The sequence below is a fragment of the Gambusia affinis genome, linkage group LG02 (assembly GCF_019740435.1).
Source record: "Gambusia affinis linkage group LG02, SWU_Gaff_1.0, whole genome shotgun sequence".
Lineage (NCBI taxonomy): Eukaryota > Metazoa > Chordata > Actinopteri > Cyprinodontiformes > Poeciliidae > Gambusia > Gambusia affinis.
In genome coordinates, this window is record NC_057869.1 from 27848526 (window position 1) to 27863657 (window position 15132).

Consider the following 15132-nt stretch of genomic DNA (forward strand, 5'->3'; position numbering starts at 1 on the left):
ACAACCCCGGCTTCTCAGCCTCTTTTCAAGCGCTATAACAAAAACTAACCTTTTCCTGCCCTCTGTTTTCCTTTGTAAGGTCGCAGGACGCTTGCATGTGGAGGTCATGAGAGTGGGAGGGGGCTTGGAGGACAACATGGCGGGAGGAGATGAACCCGACAACAACCAGGACTCTGAATTTGAGGATCGCAAACTGGTCTGCTCGGTAAGCAACGTCGTCGAAGCCGTTTTAGACGCTGCGGACTTTTACTCAAATTCAGACTCTGATGTCGACTGTAACTGCAGATAAAGATCCTGCAAGCCACCGGTCTGCCGCAGCACCTGTCCAACTTCGTCTTCTGTCAGTATTCGTTCTGGGACCAGGCTGAGCCCACCATCGTGGCCCCTGAGGTCGACCCATCTTCCTCGTCGCCCAACTCAAAGGACCCGCACTGCATGGTTGTGTTTGACAGCTGCAAGGTGGATGTCAATATTTTTATTTTTCTGATTAGTGATCGGTACTACATGATTATTTTAGGGCTGCAACTGACCATGAGTCCTCGGTTATTCTGTTGTTTCTTAGAACAATTAATTGGATAAAAACGATCAGCACATTCTGCAGATATTCTTATATAAACCTTTTTTAATACAATATTGTAAACACATTAAAAGATGCAAATAAAACTGTTTTCCTTGCAAAATAAACGCTGGATCATTTGTAGCAAAAGATGCATCTACAGCTGCAAATATTCTCAAAATCTCATCCCGTTCTGTTTGACTCAACATCAATATTGCGTCTAATTTTTGTTCTTTTTATTAACATATTCATGAGTGGAAAGCAAAATTGTGGCACTTTAAGAATTTTAAGTAGAACTTATTTATGGAGAGCAAATAAGTTCTTTTTTTTCCTTAATCTTTCATACATAATGTAAATATTTAATACAGTTTTGAGTGTGTTGTTTTCAAGCATCAACAAATGTTTTCTTTTTTGGTTTTTTTTTGAGTTATCGATGAATCTATTATTGAATTGGTTGACGATTATTTCAGTAATCGATTCGTTGGCATTAATTCGATTAGTCATTTCATGTAAATAGAATTCCATCTATTTATTTATTGCTGATAAATCTGTTCATTATGTGGTGATTAATAGATGTGGTTTTCTGTTGATGCTGCAGGAGGTGGCAGTGTCGGTGACGGAGGATTTCATCGAGTATCTGACTGAAGGAGCGGTTGTCATCGAGGTGTTTGGACACAAGCAGTCTGACGCAGGAAGAAACCCGGCCCTGTGGGACCTCAGCATCATCCAGGCCAAAACGCGGACGCTACGAGACAGGTAGACACACACACACACACACGCACACACACACACACACACACACACACACACACACACACACACACACACACACACTTATCTTCCTGCAGACAGACTCCAACAGGATCGCTCTGCGTTTAGCTCCTTTATCTTTTCTTGAAGTCTGACTCCTCCACCGCCGTGTTTCACCATGTGAACTGTTGCATGTAGGTTAAAACGTTCAGCTTTGCTCTCATTTGACCAGAGCTCCTTCTTTCTGGTGTGTCTTCCATGTGTTCAGGCCACCTCTAAATCGGACTTCTTACATCTTTCTTTTAAAAATGTCTTCTAGACGCTCTTCCATGGAGTTCAAATTTGTGTAGTTTGTTACATGACGTATTCATTTTTGATGAACATGTGCAGTAGGAAGTGTCTTTTTTTTTTTTTTTTTAAGACCTCGCCTTTTATTTCTGTTTTTAGGTTTTAAAATAAAATAAAAAACAACTTGTGACTCTGGATTTTCTTCACAACTTCCAGAGTATCAGAGAAAAAAGGGCTGAATACAAATGAATGTCACACTTTTTAGATTTTGATTAGTAAAAAAAACTTACGGTAGGTGGAGCGAGGTCACACGTCGCCTGGAACTGTGGATTCAGATCCTGGAAATAAACGAGAACGGAGACTTTGTCCCGGTGGAAGTAGCTCCAGCCAGAGACGTGAGCACGGGGGGAATCTTCCAGCTTCGACAGGTAGGGATGTAAAACTACACAGTCCCAGCCGGCATGACTCTAGGGGAGGATGAAAAGCTTTTTTTTAATAATGTTCAAACTGCTGTTTGGGTTCACGTCGACCCCAGGGCCAGTCGAGACGAATCCAGGTGGACGTGCGCTCGGTTCAGGACTCGGGCACGATGCCGCTGATAGCAGAGATCGTGCTGGCCGTGTCGGTGGGCTGCGTGGAGATCAGGACCAGCACGGCGAACCAGGAAGGGGACGAGATGGACAGCTACCAGGTACGCCAAACCGACACGAGTCGCTCCACATTTCTGCTTCAGGATGCTCTGGACGAAGTTGTGTCTGAAAAGGACGGAACGCATTAACTGAGTCGTTGTTGGATAGGACAGAGATCTGGAACGTTTGCGGCGGCAGTGGTTGGCTGCGCTCACCAAGAGACAGGAATACCTGGACCAACACCTGCAGAGCCTGGTTAGCAAAGCAGGTAACATTTACACATGAAATTACACCAGGTTTGTTGTTTTTATCAGGCGGTTGGGAGAAATGGTTGTAAAGTGATTCTGTTCAATTCAAACCCCAAGAACTGATTTTAAATGGAAAGTGTTCACTTTGGGTCTGACGTGTTTAAATGTTACCATGTTTGTGTCCAGAAAAGACAGAGGATGACATGGAGAGGGAGGCGCAGCTGCTGGAGTGGAGGTTGACTCTCACTGAGGAGAGGAACGCCGTCATGGTGCCCTCTGCTGGCAGCGGCATTCCTGGCGCTCCTGCAGAGTGGTACGTCCCCTGATGTGTTCAGCAGATTGTTGCAGGGCTGGGTGCTGTGGGTTAAAAATAACATCTCAGGTTTTGTTTTCCTTTTTGTACACTTTATTTTCTGTGAAAGAAACAACAAATTATAGGAAATGTTTTCAAAAAGTGATTTATTTTTTTCAATCTTCCCTTTTTTGTGAGTTGTACAACAGAGTATTGGGGTCGGGCCTGGAGAATTTTTGTTGAATTACAGGAATATAGTAATAATATTAGCAAAATAAAGACGCAACTTTGCTAGAAGAATGTCTTAAAATACGAGAAAAAAGTTGTTTTAAAACAAATTGGATAAGTAATTTTTTATTTTTAGTTTTCATAAAATTTCTACTTCATTCTCCTGACATTACGACTTTATTCTGGTAATTTTAAGACTTAATTCTTATATTATTTCAAGTGTATTTTAATAACATTATGTGTTTATTCTTGCAAAAAACACAAAAAATCTTAGCCTGACTTGTATTTAGTCGTAGAGTCGGCCTGAATTCAAAGTCCAAATAAACAGAATCTGTAAATCACTCTTGTCAAACAAGATGGCTGACATCACGCCGAACTACGAAAATCCATGGTGAAAATGAAAAAAACAAATCACAAATTATAGTTAGTCAATAAAATCAATTTATCACCCAAGCATAAAAAGCCCAATAAAAAAAACACAGTTTTTCTGTTCGCAGGGCGCCTCTACCAGGGATGGAAACGCACATTCCAGTCCTCTTCTTGGACCTTAAACGTAAACAGTTTTGTTAGCTAGAGCAGGTTGCCCTAACGTCACCTTAGTTTCTCATCAAACATACATTTTCTCTTTTCCCCCAGCCGACGACTTCAGCTCCCACGAGCAGTTTGAAGTGCCTGAAGCCGGAGGCTGGGACGCCATGTTGACTGGAGAAGACGAGGACGACTTCTTCGACCTGCAGATTGTCAAACATTACGATGGAGAGGTGAGCATCTACTCTCTCTCTCCTCCTCTCTTTTTCTGGCTGCCTTTCTGCTCACGCTGCAGTGATGACAATCGATCGCCGCCAGGTGAAAGCCGAGGCGTCGTGGGACTCCACCGTCCATGAGTGTCCCCAGCTGAGTCGTGGCGGGTCGTGGCCGGAGCAGCGCGTCTACCTGACGGTGCGGGCGGTGGTCCAGCTCAGCCACCCCGCCGACATGCAGCTGGTGCTGAGGAAGAGGATCTGCGTCAACGTCAACCCGGGTCGCCAGGGTTTCGCCCACAACTTCCTCAGGAGGATGTCGACCCGCAGCACCATACCTGGCTGCGGTGTCACTTTCGAAGTGGTTTCCAACATTCCTGGGGTAAGACGAGGAACGGGAGGACGCAGGCGTTTAGTTAGTATTCCTGACCGTACCCGACATGTTTCCTTTTTTTCCTTTTTTCAGGATGCTCCAGGTTCAGAGGACAGAGAGATGCTTGCCCGGATGGCGGCGAGCGCACACAACAGCCAATCGGGAGATGACGAGGCCGCCATTGAGAAATACCTCCGCAGCGTGATGAGCCTGGAGAACATCCTGACCCTGGATAGACTCAGACAGGTGGAAGGAGAACCTCCCAGCACTGTAAACAATGACCGGTCATCAGGAATGCTAAACGTTTCTGATTGGTTTGAACTTGTTAAAGGAAGTAGCAGTGAAGGAGCAGCTGACTGGCAAGGGGAGGAGTAACAGGAGGAGTCTGAGCTCTCCGTCTGTCCACAGGGTAACGTAAATGATCAGACTCTTCCATGTGGTCCGGAAACAGAGAAATATTTACCTAATGTTTCTGTCTGTCTCACGTTTCAGCTGTCTGGAAGTAGACAGGACCTGTCCACATCTTGCCTGTTGGATGATAAGGTAGCGCAGATTCCTTTACCGACCTGCTGCTTGGTTTTAAACTCTGGAGACATTTATTAAGTTTTTATATTTGTATGTGGCAGTAGCTGATATGATGATGTGTCATAATGAGACGTTCCACCCATTCTTATTTATTTGTTTGGTTTTATTTGAACTTTATTAATACACATTGCCTCATTAATAAGACAGACCTATTTTGTTAAAATAAGCAAAATTACAAACACACAACATCAAATAAATAGGAGCTAAAAGCAAGGGCAGGTTTTCTACGAAAATAAATTTAAATTGGCCTTCTGGTTTTCTGACAGGTCTGTATTGATAAAACAAGGAAAATTACAAACACAGCAATAATGAGAAATTTGACTCTATTAAATAAGCTAATAAAATATGAGCTAAAAACAAAGGCGAGTTTGATAAGAAAAGAAATTTGAATTGGTCTTTTAATATAAATATATATAACTTCATGACTGTACTTATTTGTTTAATGGGTTCTGCATTGATGTCTTGATCGAAGAAGATGGCTCTGTATATTTCTCAATGACCTGAGCATGATTCAGTGGGGTGGCCAGTGTTTTTTAAGAGGGTCCCATGGCCCCTTTTTGCCCCCATCTTACAGTCGCCACTGCTGATAAACTTCCTTCATTCCGAAACAAATCCTGTCTTTGCTCCTCAGGGTCGATGGGAGAGCCAGCAGGATATCTTCATGCCCACTCACCGCACCCTCCCTCGTCCGGCTTCATCCCCGTCTACATACTCTACCTCCCCCTCTTCATCCACCATGCCCTTCAATGTGACCCCCCCACAGAACCAGGAACCAGAGCAAGGTAAACATCCTGCCTTTTACGGCCTCTCTGCCCCACCATCTTTACTTTTCTAGCCATCCTCCACTCCTCCCTTCTCTTTGTTTCTTCCTCTTCTTTGTTTTTAGCGTTTTCTTCTCTTGTGTAACGACTCAGACATTTATCACTTTATTCCATGTTTCCCACTATTAAACATCCCTCAGCCTTAACAAATGCGTGAACTCATTTTCTTTAGTTGTTTTTTTCAGCTTTTTACTCCCATTCTGCTCTTCTAACCCTGCCAGCGTTGTCGCTGATCAGTGCTGTGCCCTTTCTGAGGATTTCATTGTGAATATTTCTGACGGCTAACTGTGATTTCTTCCCCATTTCAGTGTGACATCAAGTTAATTTTGTTTCAGAAATGAACAGAATTAATGATCTCAATGGATTTCTGTCGCAGTAATTTAGAGCCTCATAGCTGATGAATAAATCACCTCTGTGATTGTGTTTTGTGTTATTTTATTAGAGGCTTCCTCTGTCAATCTGTCACTATGTTGGTATTTTTTTTTTTGCCATTTTCTGGACTTGCTTTCAACTTCTCGTCTTAATCTTTCACACTTCCTCCACCTCCCGGACCTCCTCTTGTTTTCTCGTTTCCTTCCTCTCCTCTGCCTCCACCTCGCTGCCTCTCCCCCTCTTCTTCCTTCCCCAGGTCGTTTAGGACTTGCTGCCTCTTATCTTTCAGTTAAAGCCCTGGTTCCTCAGATGCCCAAACTGCTCAAGTCTCTGTTTCCTGCTCGGGACGACAAGAAAGAGCTCAGACCTTCGCCGCACGGCCAGCAGGTCAGCGGAAACAGAAACGGCTGATGCAGCGAAAAAAGAAAAATTGCTTAATAAGCAATTAAAAGGTGTGATCTAACATTTTGTCTGTCACTCAGCAGCATGGGCCTCGCATTGCTGCATCAACGGGAGGGGACGATAGCAGAGGCAAGCCTGAGACGGTGAGAGATCCATATGAAGTGGTAATCTAACCAATTTAGCAACTTATCAGACAAAAATATTGGCACCAGCCAAAATCAGAATTGGGAGGTCTGTTAGGAAAAAGGCGATCGGCGCAGCACTGCAAAATGTATTCACATCTCTGCTGCAGAGGGAACAGCTGGCCTGTCTGCAGAAAATTATTCACTTCTCTAAAAACTTCCTGCAGCTTTTGCGGAAACTCCGATTTTATTTCCAACTGTCCAAACGCAGATCGAATGTAAAATCAGTCGATCAGCAGATTTTCTTAGTTCATCTCTAATCGGGTGGGATTTCTTTGGGGATTGCCAGAAACGTTTTTGATTAGTTTGTATGTTAACATACAAAACTTTGATTGTTCACAAGTGCAGAATTCCTTGTTCAGATTGAAATGTGTTTTGATTAAATATTCTGAATGTATCGTTTAAAATTAATCTGATCATAATGTGAGAAGGCGTCAGTTGCCGATATTAGGAGGAAAAGAATTGTAAACTTTAGGAGCTAGTTTTTTTATTTTACTTCTGACATCTTTTTTCAATGAAAAGTTATATTTCCTCACCTTCCTAAAATAACAGCCAAATCTTTTTTTTCAAAAATGTATTTCCCTCCCCCCCTGTATTATTATTATTTGTTTTGGCAACAAATGGCTTTTAGGCCACTACTTTAGGAAGGTGACATTATCAAACTTCCATTTGCTGTATTAGTAGCAGTGGTTGCTGGAATGGGAGTTTGTGTAGAACCAACAACACTGAGAGCCAAATCCTGTATTTTATTAATTAGATTAAACATTTGTCTGGATTCGTAAACTAAATATCATGTCCTGTTGGCTCACAAAGAAGAGTTTTGAGATTGCTGATTTTTATCCTTGGTGTTTTTTGTTGTTTTTTTTTTTTGACTTGACGTTCTTCGCATGCTGTGGCCTGTCCCTCTGTTGCCGTGACAACTGTTGGGCCCCTGCAGGCTGTTGTCCCACCACCCGCTGCCAAAGACAGAAGGGCCGAGTTTCCGGACATCCCTCCTCTTCCTGTGCATGACCCGCATGACATCACCCCCCTCAGCCCCCTCAGCCAGTCGTCAAGCGGGTATTTCTCCGCTAGCGTTTCTACGGTTACCCTGTCCGACGTCCTCCAACCTTCCTCCTCGTCTTCGTCCCTCTTGGGCGCCGACGCTGCGTCATCCTCAAACCCCCAGCAGAAGCAGCAGCAGCAGGGCGCTGACAAGAACGATGTTGTGACCTCTTCCCCCCAGTGCGGCGCCAAGATGGCCGTCGTAGCGTCCAATCACAACAGCGTCCCGGCAGAACTCTTCTTCTCCGACCAGAAGCTAGTTGAAGGGTTTGAGCGGCTGGAGATCTTTGTGGACGACGGCGACAGCCGCGGTCATGACGACGTGCCGCCCGACTGGCTGACGGAGGGCGCGTACGTCACCGTAGGAAGCAACAAGGCCGGAACTGTGCGCTACGTGGGGACGACGCAGTTCGCCGACGGAGTGTGGGTGGGCGTGGAGCTGGACACCCCAGTAGGTAAGTGCGAGATGCTAACGCTTTCCAGGGTTTGAACGGGTTCTTAAAATGCTTCAGTTCAAATTAGGTGTTTTCAAGGTTGGGAAAATGCCCGACATACAAACGGCACAGTTTTGCAATTAAGTGCAATTTATCGTTTGATTAAAAGCATAAACTTGGAAAACATTGTTTACATTTAAACCAGATATTTTCATACATCTAATGAAAAGACGCATCCATTATTTTTCTTGCTGTCTGAAGTTAAATCAGACCACACTTTTCTTGTTTTAGGTTAACGAAAGTTACCAAAATAATTTTTATTTGCCAAGTCAAGAAACCTTAGCGAGGACATTTTTTATTTTTTATTTTTTTTTACAGATTTTTGTACAACTGTCTTCATATATTACGTTCAAGCTTTTAATTTGAATATTAACACAATTTGTTTGAATGTAAAGAACATTTATTATTCCTAATGGCTCAACAACTTATTGATAAGTTATTAAAATTGGGGGATTATTTTGTTAAATCAGTGTTTTGTTCTCGGACCAGTCAGGTGTATAGAATATGTGAGAGAGACATTTCAAAACTTTAAATTTTGTTACATTTCAATTTACCTCCCTCCTGCTACAGAATGTAGATCACTAGAACAAGACTTTAATAGCAGTAATAGATAAGTTTTTAACTCCAACTTGTGGCAGCAGGAAAAGTTTGAAAACTTACCTTGACAAGCGCTTGAATTTCACTGTGGGGGAAAATCTGCGCACCTTGATGTCCTGGATTGTTTTCCTTTATGCAGGTAAGAACGACGGGTCAGTCGGAGGCCACCGATACTTTCTCTGCAAACCAGGCTATGGAGTGCTGGTCCGCCCAGACCGTCTGTCGTGCTGCGACCGAGCCGCTCGGCGAACCACCGACGTCGCTCAGCCGGCCCACGTCCCCGTCCTGCGAGGGGAAGCCATCATAGCGCGCAGAGGAGAGAACCGCAAGTCCTGGAGCAACTGAGATGGGAGAGAGACAAACTCCTCACAGCCCATCTGCTCTTCCGTGACTCCTAAAAGCACATCAGGCTCTGTTTACTTCCTGGTAACATGTTGCTGGAAGCTCCTCGTATGCGGCTTCATGTCAAAGAAAAAAACAGATCAGAGTAAAGAGCCTGTGTAGGAGAATGACTGTTCGGTCCAATGAAGGGCTGGATACCACACGGGGGAAATGATGTCGTCTGTGGGAAGCTGGTGGCTAGTACGCTGAGAGCGAACGAGAGCCGAAGCGTCCGTTCAGAGATCCTCTCTGAGTCGATACGCAGCAATGCAAACTCGTCACGTCTTTTTAAAACACTATTGAAACACATACTGAAAAAGATGGAACTTATAGGATTATTTTGGTTTGTTTTACATATAAATAAGGAAATAGAGGAAAAAACACTTTGAAAGATTTTTGACGAGAAATGTTTGCTTCCCTGCATATCGGCTTTCCCCTGAAGTTCCCGGACGCGCCACGACGACGACGACTGCCGCCCTCCTGAACTGAGCCTCGTCGCTCCCTTCCTGGACTTTTTTCTTTCTTTCTTTTTTTAAAGTCTCCAGAACGTGCCTTTCGCCATGGTCTGGTTTGTGTTTGCTTTCTGTGTTTTGTCTTACTCGCGTTCCGTTTGCCGTGTCATGTGTTGACGAGAAAGCCTTGTGCAAAGTGTGAGGTGATCTCAGGGATCGCAGAGGGGGTGGGGGTTTGTGTACGTGTGTGTTTGTGAACCGTAGTGTACGTAAAATATATTGTGTCAAAAGATGAAGCCGCGTGGAAAAAGCCACTAGAGGTTGATTTTTATTATTATTATTTTTTTTTTCTTTTGCACTGGACGCGTTGGAGGGAAAAGCTTCTGCATGAGCATGGAGAGTGCTGGAGATTTCCGATGATGGCTACTGTCGTTTAAATGCAAGTGTCGACGGAAAGACGAAGAAGGATGTGTTTAGTTGGGGGAGTTTCTGCTTGAGAGGAAAAGCTGATTTTATTCTATGCATGTGATTTAAAAAAAAAAAAATCTAACACAACGGGGAAAATGAGAATATTTGGGAGAGCGTCTGCTTGTTTTTACATTCCAGACACAACTCAGATAACCTTGGAAGGTTTTAAATGAGTTTTTATGATTTTATGAAACATTCCAGAGGCATTTTAACCTGAACATTGACCTATAGAGATGTTTCCAAGATATTGTTTTAGGACTCTACTAGACGGCGTCCATTTGCTGTACAGCGAGCTAAAGGGCAACTCCACCTTTTTAACCAAGCGTTTCTTCTCTACTGAGGTCAGAGGGCAACATGTCAAGCTTTGGAGCGTTGTTGTGTCACCAAGAGGGGACTGAGTTTGATATAAAGATGGAAGAGGAATGTTTTATCTGTCCTGCGATGCCAGGTCATTCTGTTACTACAGCTGCCGGCTTTGTTCCTGCTGATGACGGCTGGGGTTATGATTCTGGACACGTAGTCTGTGCTCACTGTCTGTTCCTGTGGTGGTCACTTCCGGTCAGAGTTTTATATACACTCTTCATCAGTGCAAATTTAATTTTTGTTCTGGACTTTAAATGAAGCATTTAACTCGGTAATTATTTTTCCACGGTAGAATAACTTCAACGATTTTGGCCCCATTTGTAGACAAATGTCTTGGCTCCTGTTATTGTTTACCTCAAAAAATCTTGAGCATGCGCCCGATTTTGGAGGGCAAAAAGATGATTTTTTATGCCCTCCTGCCACAGTAGAGCAGTTTCAAAATAAAACCTATGATTAATTTGGTGCAGTGCAACTAAGGGAAACATAATGCAGAAAAAACATTGAACAGCAACCCAGAAACCACTTGTATTCTTATTTTTCAACACCAAAAAAGCATGCAAACATTTCCCACAGAAAGAACAGAACCTTAAGTCTGTTAGTACAGTTTTATGTTTTCAAGTTTGATATTTATTTTGTGATCATAAATAAGACATCGTCTGAAAACAGCGATGGTTGACTAGCTAATTTAAACACCTGCTGTAAAGATGTGATGATCTGTCCGAGAGTTGGGGTGCGAGTCCCCCCATTTTTAATTTAACTGAACGAAACACACCAAATTCTGCAGCCCATCCACATGTTAAGGTTGTCAAAGTCAAGCTAGCATAACTGACCTATTTCCCTCTGACTCGTTTTTCTTCTTTCAATTAAAACTTTTTTCCGACTTTTAAGACGTGATACCCTTGAACTTTATCTGTTGACAATTAGCATCAAAACATTGGATCCATCTTTCTTTTTTGTGTCCTTTATACATTTAACATTTAGCTTGGTAGGTTGAGAATTTGACAGCCAAAACCAATGGTAGCCATTGTCGACGAGCAGGATTTTCTTGGAATCTTATGCTTGTGAAACCATAACTATTATTTGATTTAATTCCAGCTGGATGTTTCGTCACTGCTGTTTATCGGGAATAATAGAACGGATTTGTTTAAATTGTGCAGCCAAGACGTTTCTATAGGATTGACATTTGGGGCCATTCCAGAAGTTTAGTCTATGTATCAACCACACAGCATCATCATTCAACTGTGTTTTGCATCATTGATGCCAAACATGTAAGTGCATCAATAAAACCCTCAATTTAAAATGATCTCCATGCTGATGAATAGTGCATGTAAATCTGTGACTAGCCCTGCACACTCAGGACTCTTAAGACTCTAACAGTGAAGATGTTTTGTAAGTTATCAGTTATACTGTGTGCATATAGACCCTTGTTCCTCAAGAGTCCATTGGGATTTCATCTGTTTTATAATTGCGTGTTCTTTACTTGAGAGGTAAGCAATAAGTATTTACTTGTACACTTGCTTTTATCGCACGGGAGCTGATGAAGTTATTTTATTGGAATGATTATTGCACAATGATTTAATGAGAACTGCTGCTATGAGCGTTGTAAATAGACTTGTAAATTAATCAATTGATTTTTGTGTTTCTCCATCTCTTGCTGTTTGCTTGAATGGATTTTAAAGTTTTTGGAAAAAGCTAAGGGGTGGTGCTTTGGGTGGTTCGTATTCTTTAGGTAATGTTGAGGCACTTTGTCTTGTGAGCAGGGAAGAGAAGGTGGTGAGGACGAGCACACCTGCGTTCTTATAAGGAAAGAGACGTTTTTAATGTTGAATCTGCAATAACGTTGGAATCTAGTTTGTCACCAGAGTTGAGTTTATGATTTGTGCATTTTAGTCGTGGGCCATTTGCCATTAACGAGGTACAGAAAGGTTTTAAACACTTATGGTTTGAAAGCGAATCAGGTTTTTTTCTGTTTGGTTTAATGTCCTTTTAGTCAGATACTGGTAAATAGTAAACGGGCAATAACGACTGCGATTTTGATTAACAGATAACTAAGCTTCTCCTCTTTCCCATGCCTACTAAAAAAATGAGGGATCCACCAATTTTAAATTTTGTGCCAATAATATTAACCGATATTTCCCAATATCACTCATAAGTAATATCGGAGCCCATACACAAATGGAACAAGATGAAGATAGACATCGCTTGTTTATATCAACCCAGTTTTACTTATTTTATTGAGATGTTTAAAAAAATGACTAACAGTGGACGCTCTGATGGATCCCTCATGCAAACGTTAAGCTGTTTGGATAGGTGGTTATAACCAACCTGAATAATAGTGTGGAGCCTGAAGGAGTAACACTGATCACTTTTATTTATGAAACACTTTAAGACTACAGTTAGCAAGTTAGCAGCAGCTACGTTAGCAGATAGCCCAACTAAAGAGGCTAATATTATCTTTAGCTTCTAATACATACCATAATCTCATTTGGCATCATGCTTTCTGGAACTTTGTAACTGACAGCCATCTTGGTAGATATGCACAGCTAATTGTCATAACAGGTGCTATGGAGTTGCTATGACAACAATAAACAAGCCACAAGCTTAGAACTAGCTCTCGCCTCATTCCTATCTAGTTTATAAACATTACAACTGTTAAGTCATAAACTTTTTCTCTATAGACTTTCTTTTTGTTGGCCTCAAAGCCAAAAGGTTCATCTATGCTTGGTGCTGCACTTGCCTACCAAGATGGCGGTTCAGTGGCACAGATGCCTTCCAGGTCAGACTGGTCTGAAACTATGTATACTCCAAGTATTACTTTGGACTAAAGTGATACAAAAGCAATAATATTCTGCTCAAGAATTTGGAAAAAACTACTAGCTAGTTTTAACTCTGTCAAAACTAATAATTTACAACTAACAGTACTACTGTTGTAATCAGTGCTTTGAAGTTTGTGTATGTTAATACCACAATATGGCACACTTTATTTCTAACTGTATCACACAACAAGACTGTAGACAGGCCCATGACTAATGCAGCTGTTATTTAGCCGGATGTATTGGAGTTCTCTGATTGGTCGGGAGATTTGACTGTTTTGTAACTTTCTGGTTCTAACAGGTGGTTCTGAAGGAAAAGCAGTAAGTTTTCTGGTGTGTGTGTGTGTGTGTGTGTGAAGGAATGTTGTGTAGCTCCGCTCTGATGGAAAACGATCACCAGCTGCTTCCTGCAAGGCTGCTGGACCTTCCTTTTCCAGTCCGGCCTCAGAGATGGTTGCCGTGGGGATGGAGAAGGGGTTAAAGGGGGCTGAGATCACTTCAGACTTCTGCTTGTTTCCTTTTGTTGCTGTGCCTCAGAAACCACGACTCTTTCTCATGTCGTGTTATATCGACTACACTTTGCACAGAGGGGAGAAAAATGTGCAACTCTTGGATGGAAACGACACGCCTGTTTGGGTTTTTTGTTTTTCTGTTCAGTGTTCTCGAGCTACGTGCTCTTCTATTTAAGTAAAAAACAAAACAAACAAAAACACACTTTACACTTCATGTTCTTGTTTTATCTAAATGCAGAGCTAAGCTCAGCTACAGCAAACGGTCAGTCCTCTGTATAAACAAGGTTTGTAGGATCCCAAAGTATGGATGAACTCTGACCTCAGAGTGGATTTAGAGCAACAAAAAGACATTTGAACACAATAAAATGGCTGTTCGTTTTTACACTGGTGCCAAGCCAGCGTTATTTATGGATCCGTATCAGCCATTAGAGGCACTTTGTTCTATTTTTATTCCCATTTGTATCTTTCATATCGAGTCTTTATGAGCCTTCAGACCTTCACACTGTTTCCTTTTTTTGGTTCATCGTGCTGTTCCAAGTGCAGCCCTCTGCCTCTAATGTGGCCTTCAGCCTTGATGCAGAACAATTTCCAGCTGAGCAGTCTCAGTTCTCACTCTCTCTAAAGGTGTGGTTTATTACATTAAACTTTCAGCAAACTGTCTATCTTTGCGGGTTGTTTACAAAATAATAAGAGCCCACTTTGGTTTCCTAAAGAAAGTCTCTTGGTCTCAGGAGCTGTCAGGTTCATCACTGCCTGTTTTCCTCTGAAGGAATTTGCCTAGAGTCGCCCTCTAGTGGCTGCTTTGAACACCTCAGCCAGAAAATGGAGGGGTTTGTCTTCCATGCTGGGAATTTTAGCTGCAACCAGGAAAAAAAAGGGAGTCACAACTACCCAGGACCATATCAAATCAAATCTAGTTTCAGGATTTAAATTTATGTATTTATTTTTTTGGCTAAAACAGAATTGGAAGTTTATTTTAACCTTTGAGCTACCTCAGTCCTTGCTCCAGTGTGTTCCGACCGGCTTCAGTGTGTTCTCGAACATCAAAAAGAACCACAAAAACAAGCAATACGGAGCTGTCAAGTGCAGTGTCCAACCATTTCAAAAAAACTTTCAGCTCCATCTCCTGTTTGGGTTATTTTCTCCTCCATGTTACTCCAACCATATGTACCTGGGCTGCATAACGATGGAGGCTCATAAGAGTGCGAAGGTTACTTTCCCCTCATGTAGCTGAGGATGAACTGTAATGCTCAGCTGTTCGTTTTTAATGTGGCCTTGGCCTGGTCAACAGTATTACTATTATCATTGTAAGAAATCATGATCAGTCACTGCTGCTGTTGATTGTGTGGAGCAGGAATGTCTGCCTGCATCATTTCTGTGTTTGTTCTCTGGATGTGTGTGTGTGTGTGTGTGTACGTACATATGCGCATATTAAGACTTATAAAGTAGAGAAATCTGAGCACAAGTTTTGATTAATTTAATTGTTTTATGTAATAATTTTATGCTGCAATCCAAAGAATAAACATGTATTATAATACATTT

At 42.2% G+C, this 15132-nt stretch overlaps 1 protein-coding gene across 5 annotated transcripts in view; it reads left to right on the top strand.

Moving 5' to 3' along the window:
• Positions 1 to 15129, top strand: part of kif13ba (kinesin family member 13Ba) — a 47663-nt gene extending 32534 nt beyond the window's left edge. For 2 of the 5 annotated variants that reach the window (XM_044098714.1, XM_044098706.1), the window contains exons 22-39: positions 80 to 205; positions 286 to 459; positions 1155 to 1312; positions 1890 to 2022; positions 2130 to 2285; positions 2392 to 2491; positions 2658 to 2784; positions 3489 to 3544; positions 3628 to 3752; positions 3838 to 4113; positions 4198 to 4350; positions 4436 to 4513; positions 4597 to 4647; positions 5321 to 5471; positions 6139 to 6269; positions 6365 to 6427; positions 7404 to 7965; positions 8741 to 15129. In XM_044098714.1, coding sequence (XP_043954649.1) covers positions 80 to 205; positions 286 to 459; positions 1155 to 1312; positions 1890 to 2022; positions 2130 to 2285; positions 2392 to 2491; positions 2658 to 2784; positions 3489 to 3544; positions 3628 to 3752; positions 3838 to 4113; positions 4198 to 4350; positions 4436 to 4513; positions 4597 to 4647; positions 5321 to 5471; positions 6139 to 6269; positions 6365 to 6427; positions 7404 to 7965; positions 8741 to 8946 — 2826 coding nt within the window. In that variant the 3' untranslated portion in view covers positions 8947 to 15129. The remainder of the gene's footprint in view (positions 1 to 79; positions 206 to 285; positions 460 to 1154; positions 1313 to 1889; positions 2023 to 2129; positions 2286 to 2391; positions 2492 to 2657; positions 2785 to 3488; positions 3545 to 3627; positions 3753 to 3837; positions 4114 to 4197; positions 4351 to 4435; positions 4514 to 4596; positions 4648 to 5320; positions 5472 to 6138; positions 6270 to 6364; positions 6428 to 7403; positions 7966 to 8740) is intronic. The other 3 variants (XM_044098723.1, XM_044098732.1, XM_044098741.1) reach the window with 3 other exon arrangements.
• Positions 15130 to 15132: the final 3 nt, after the last annotated feature.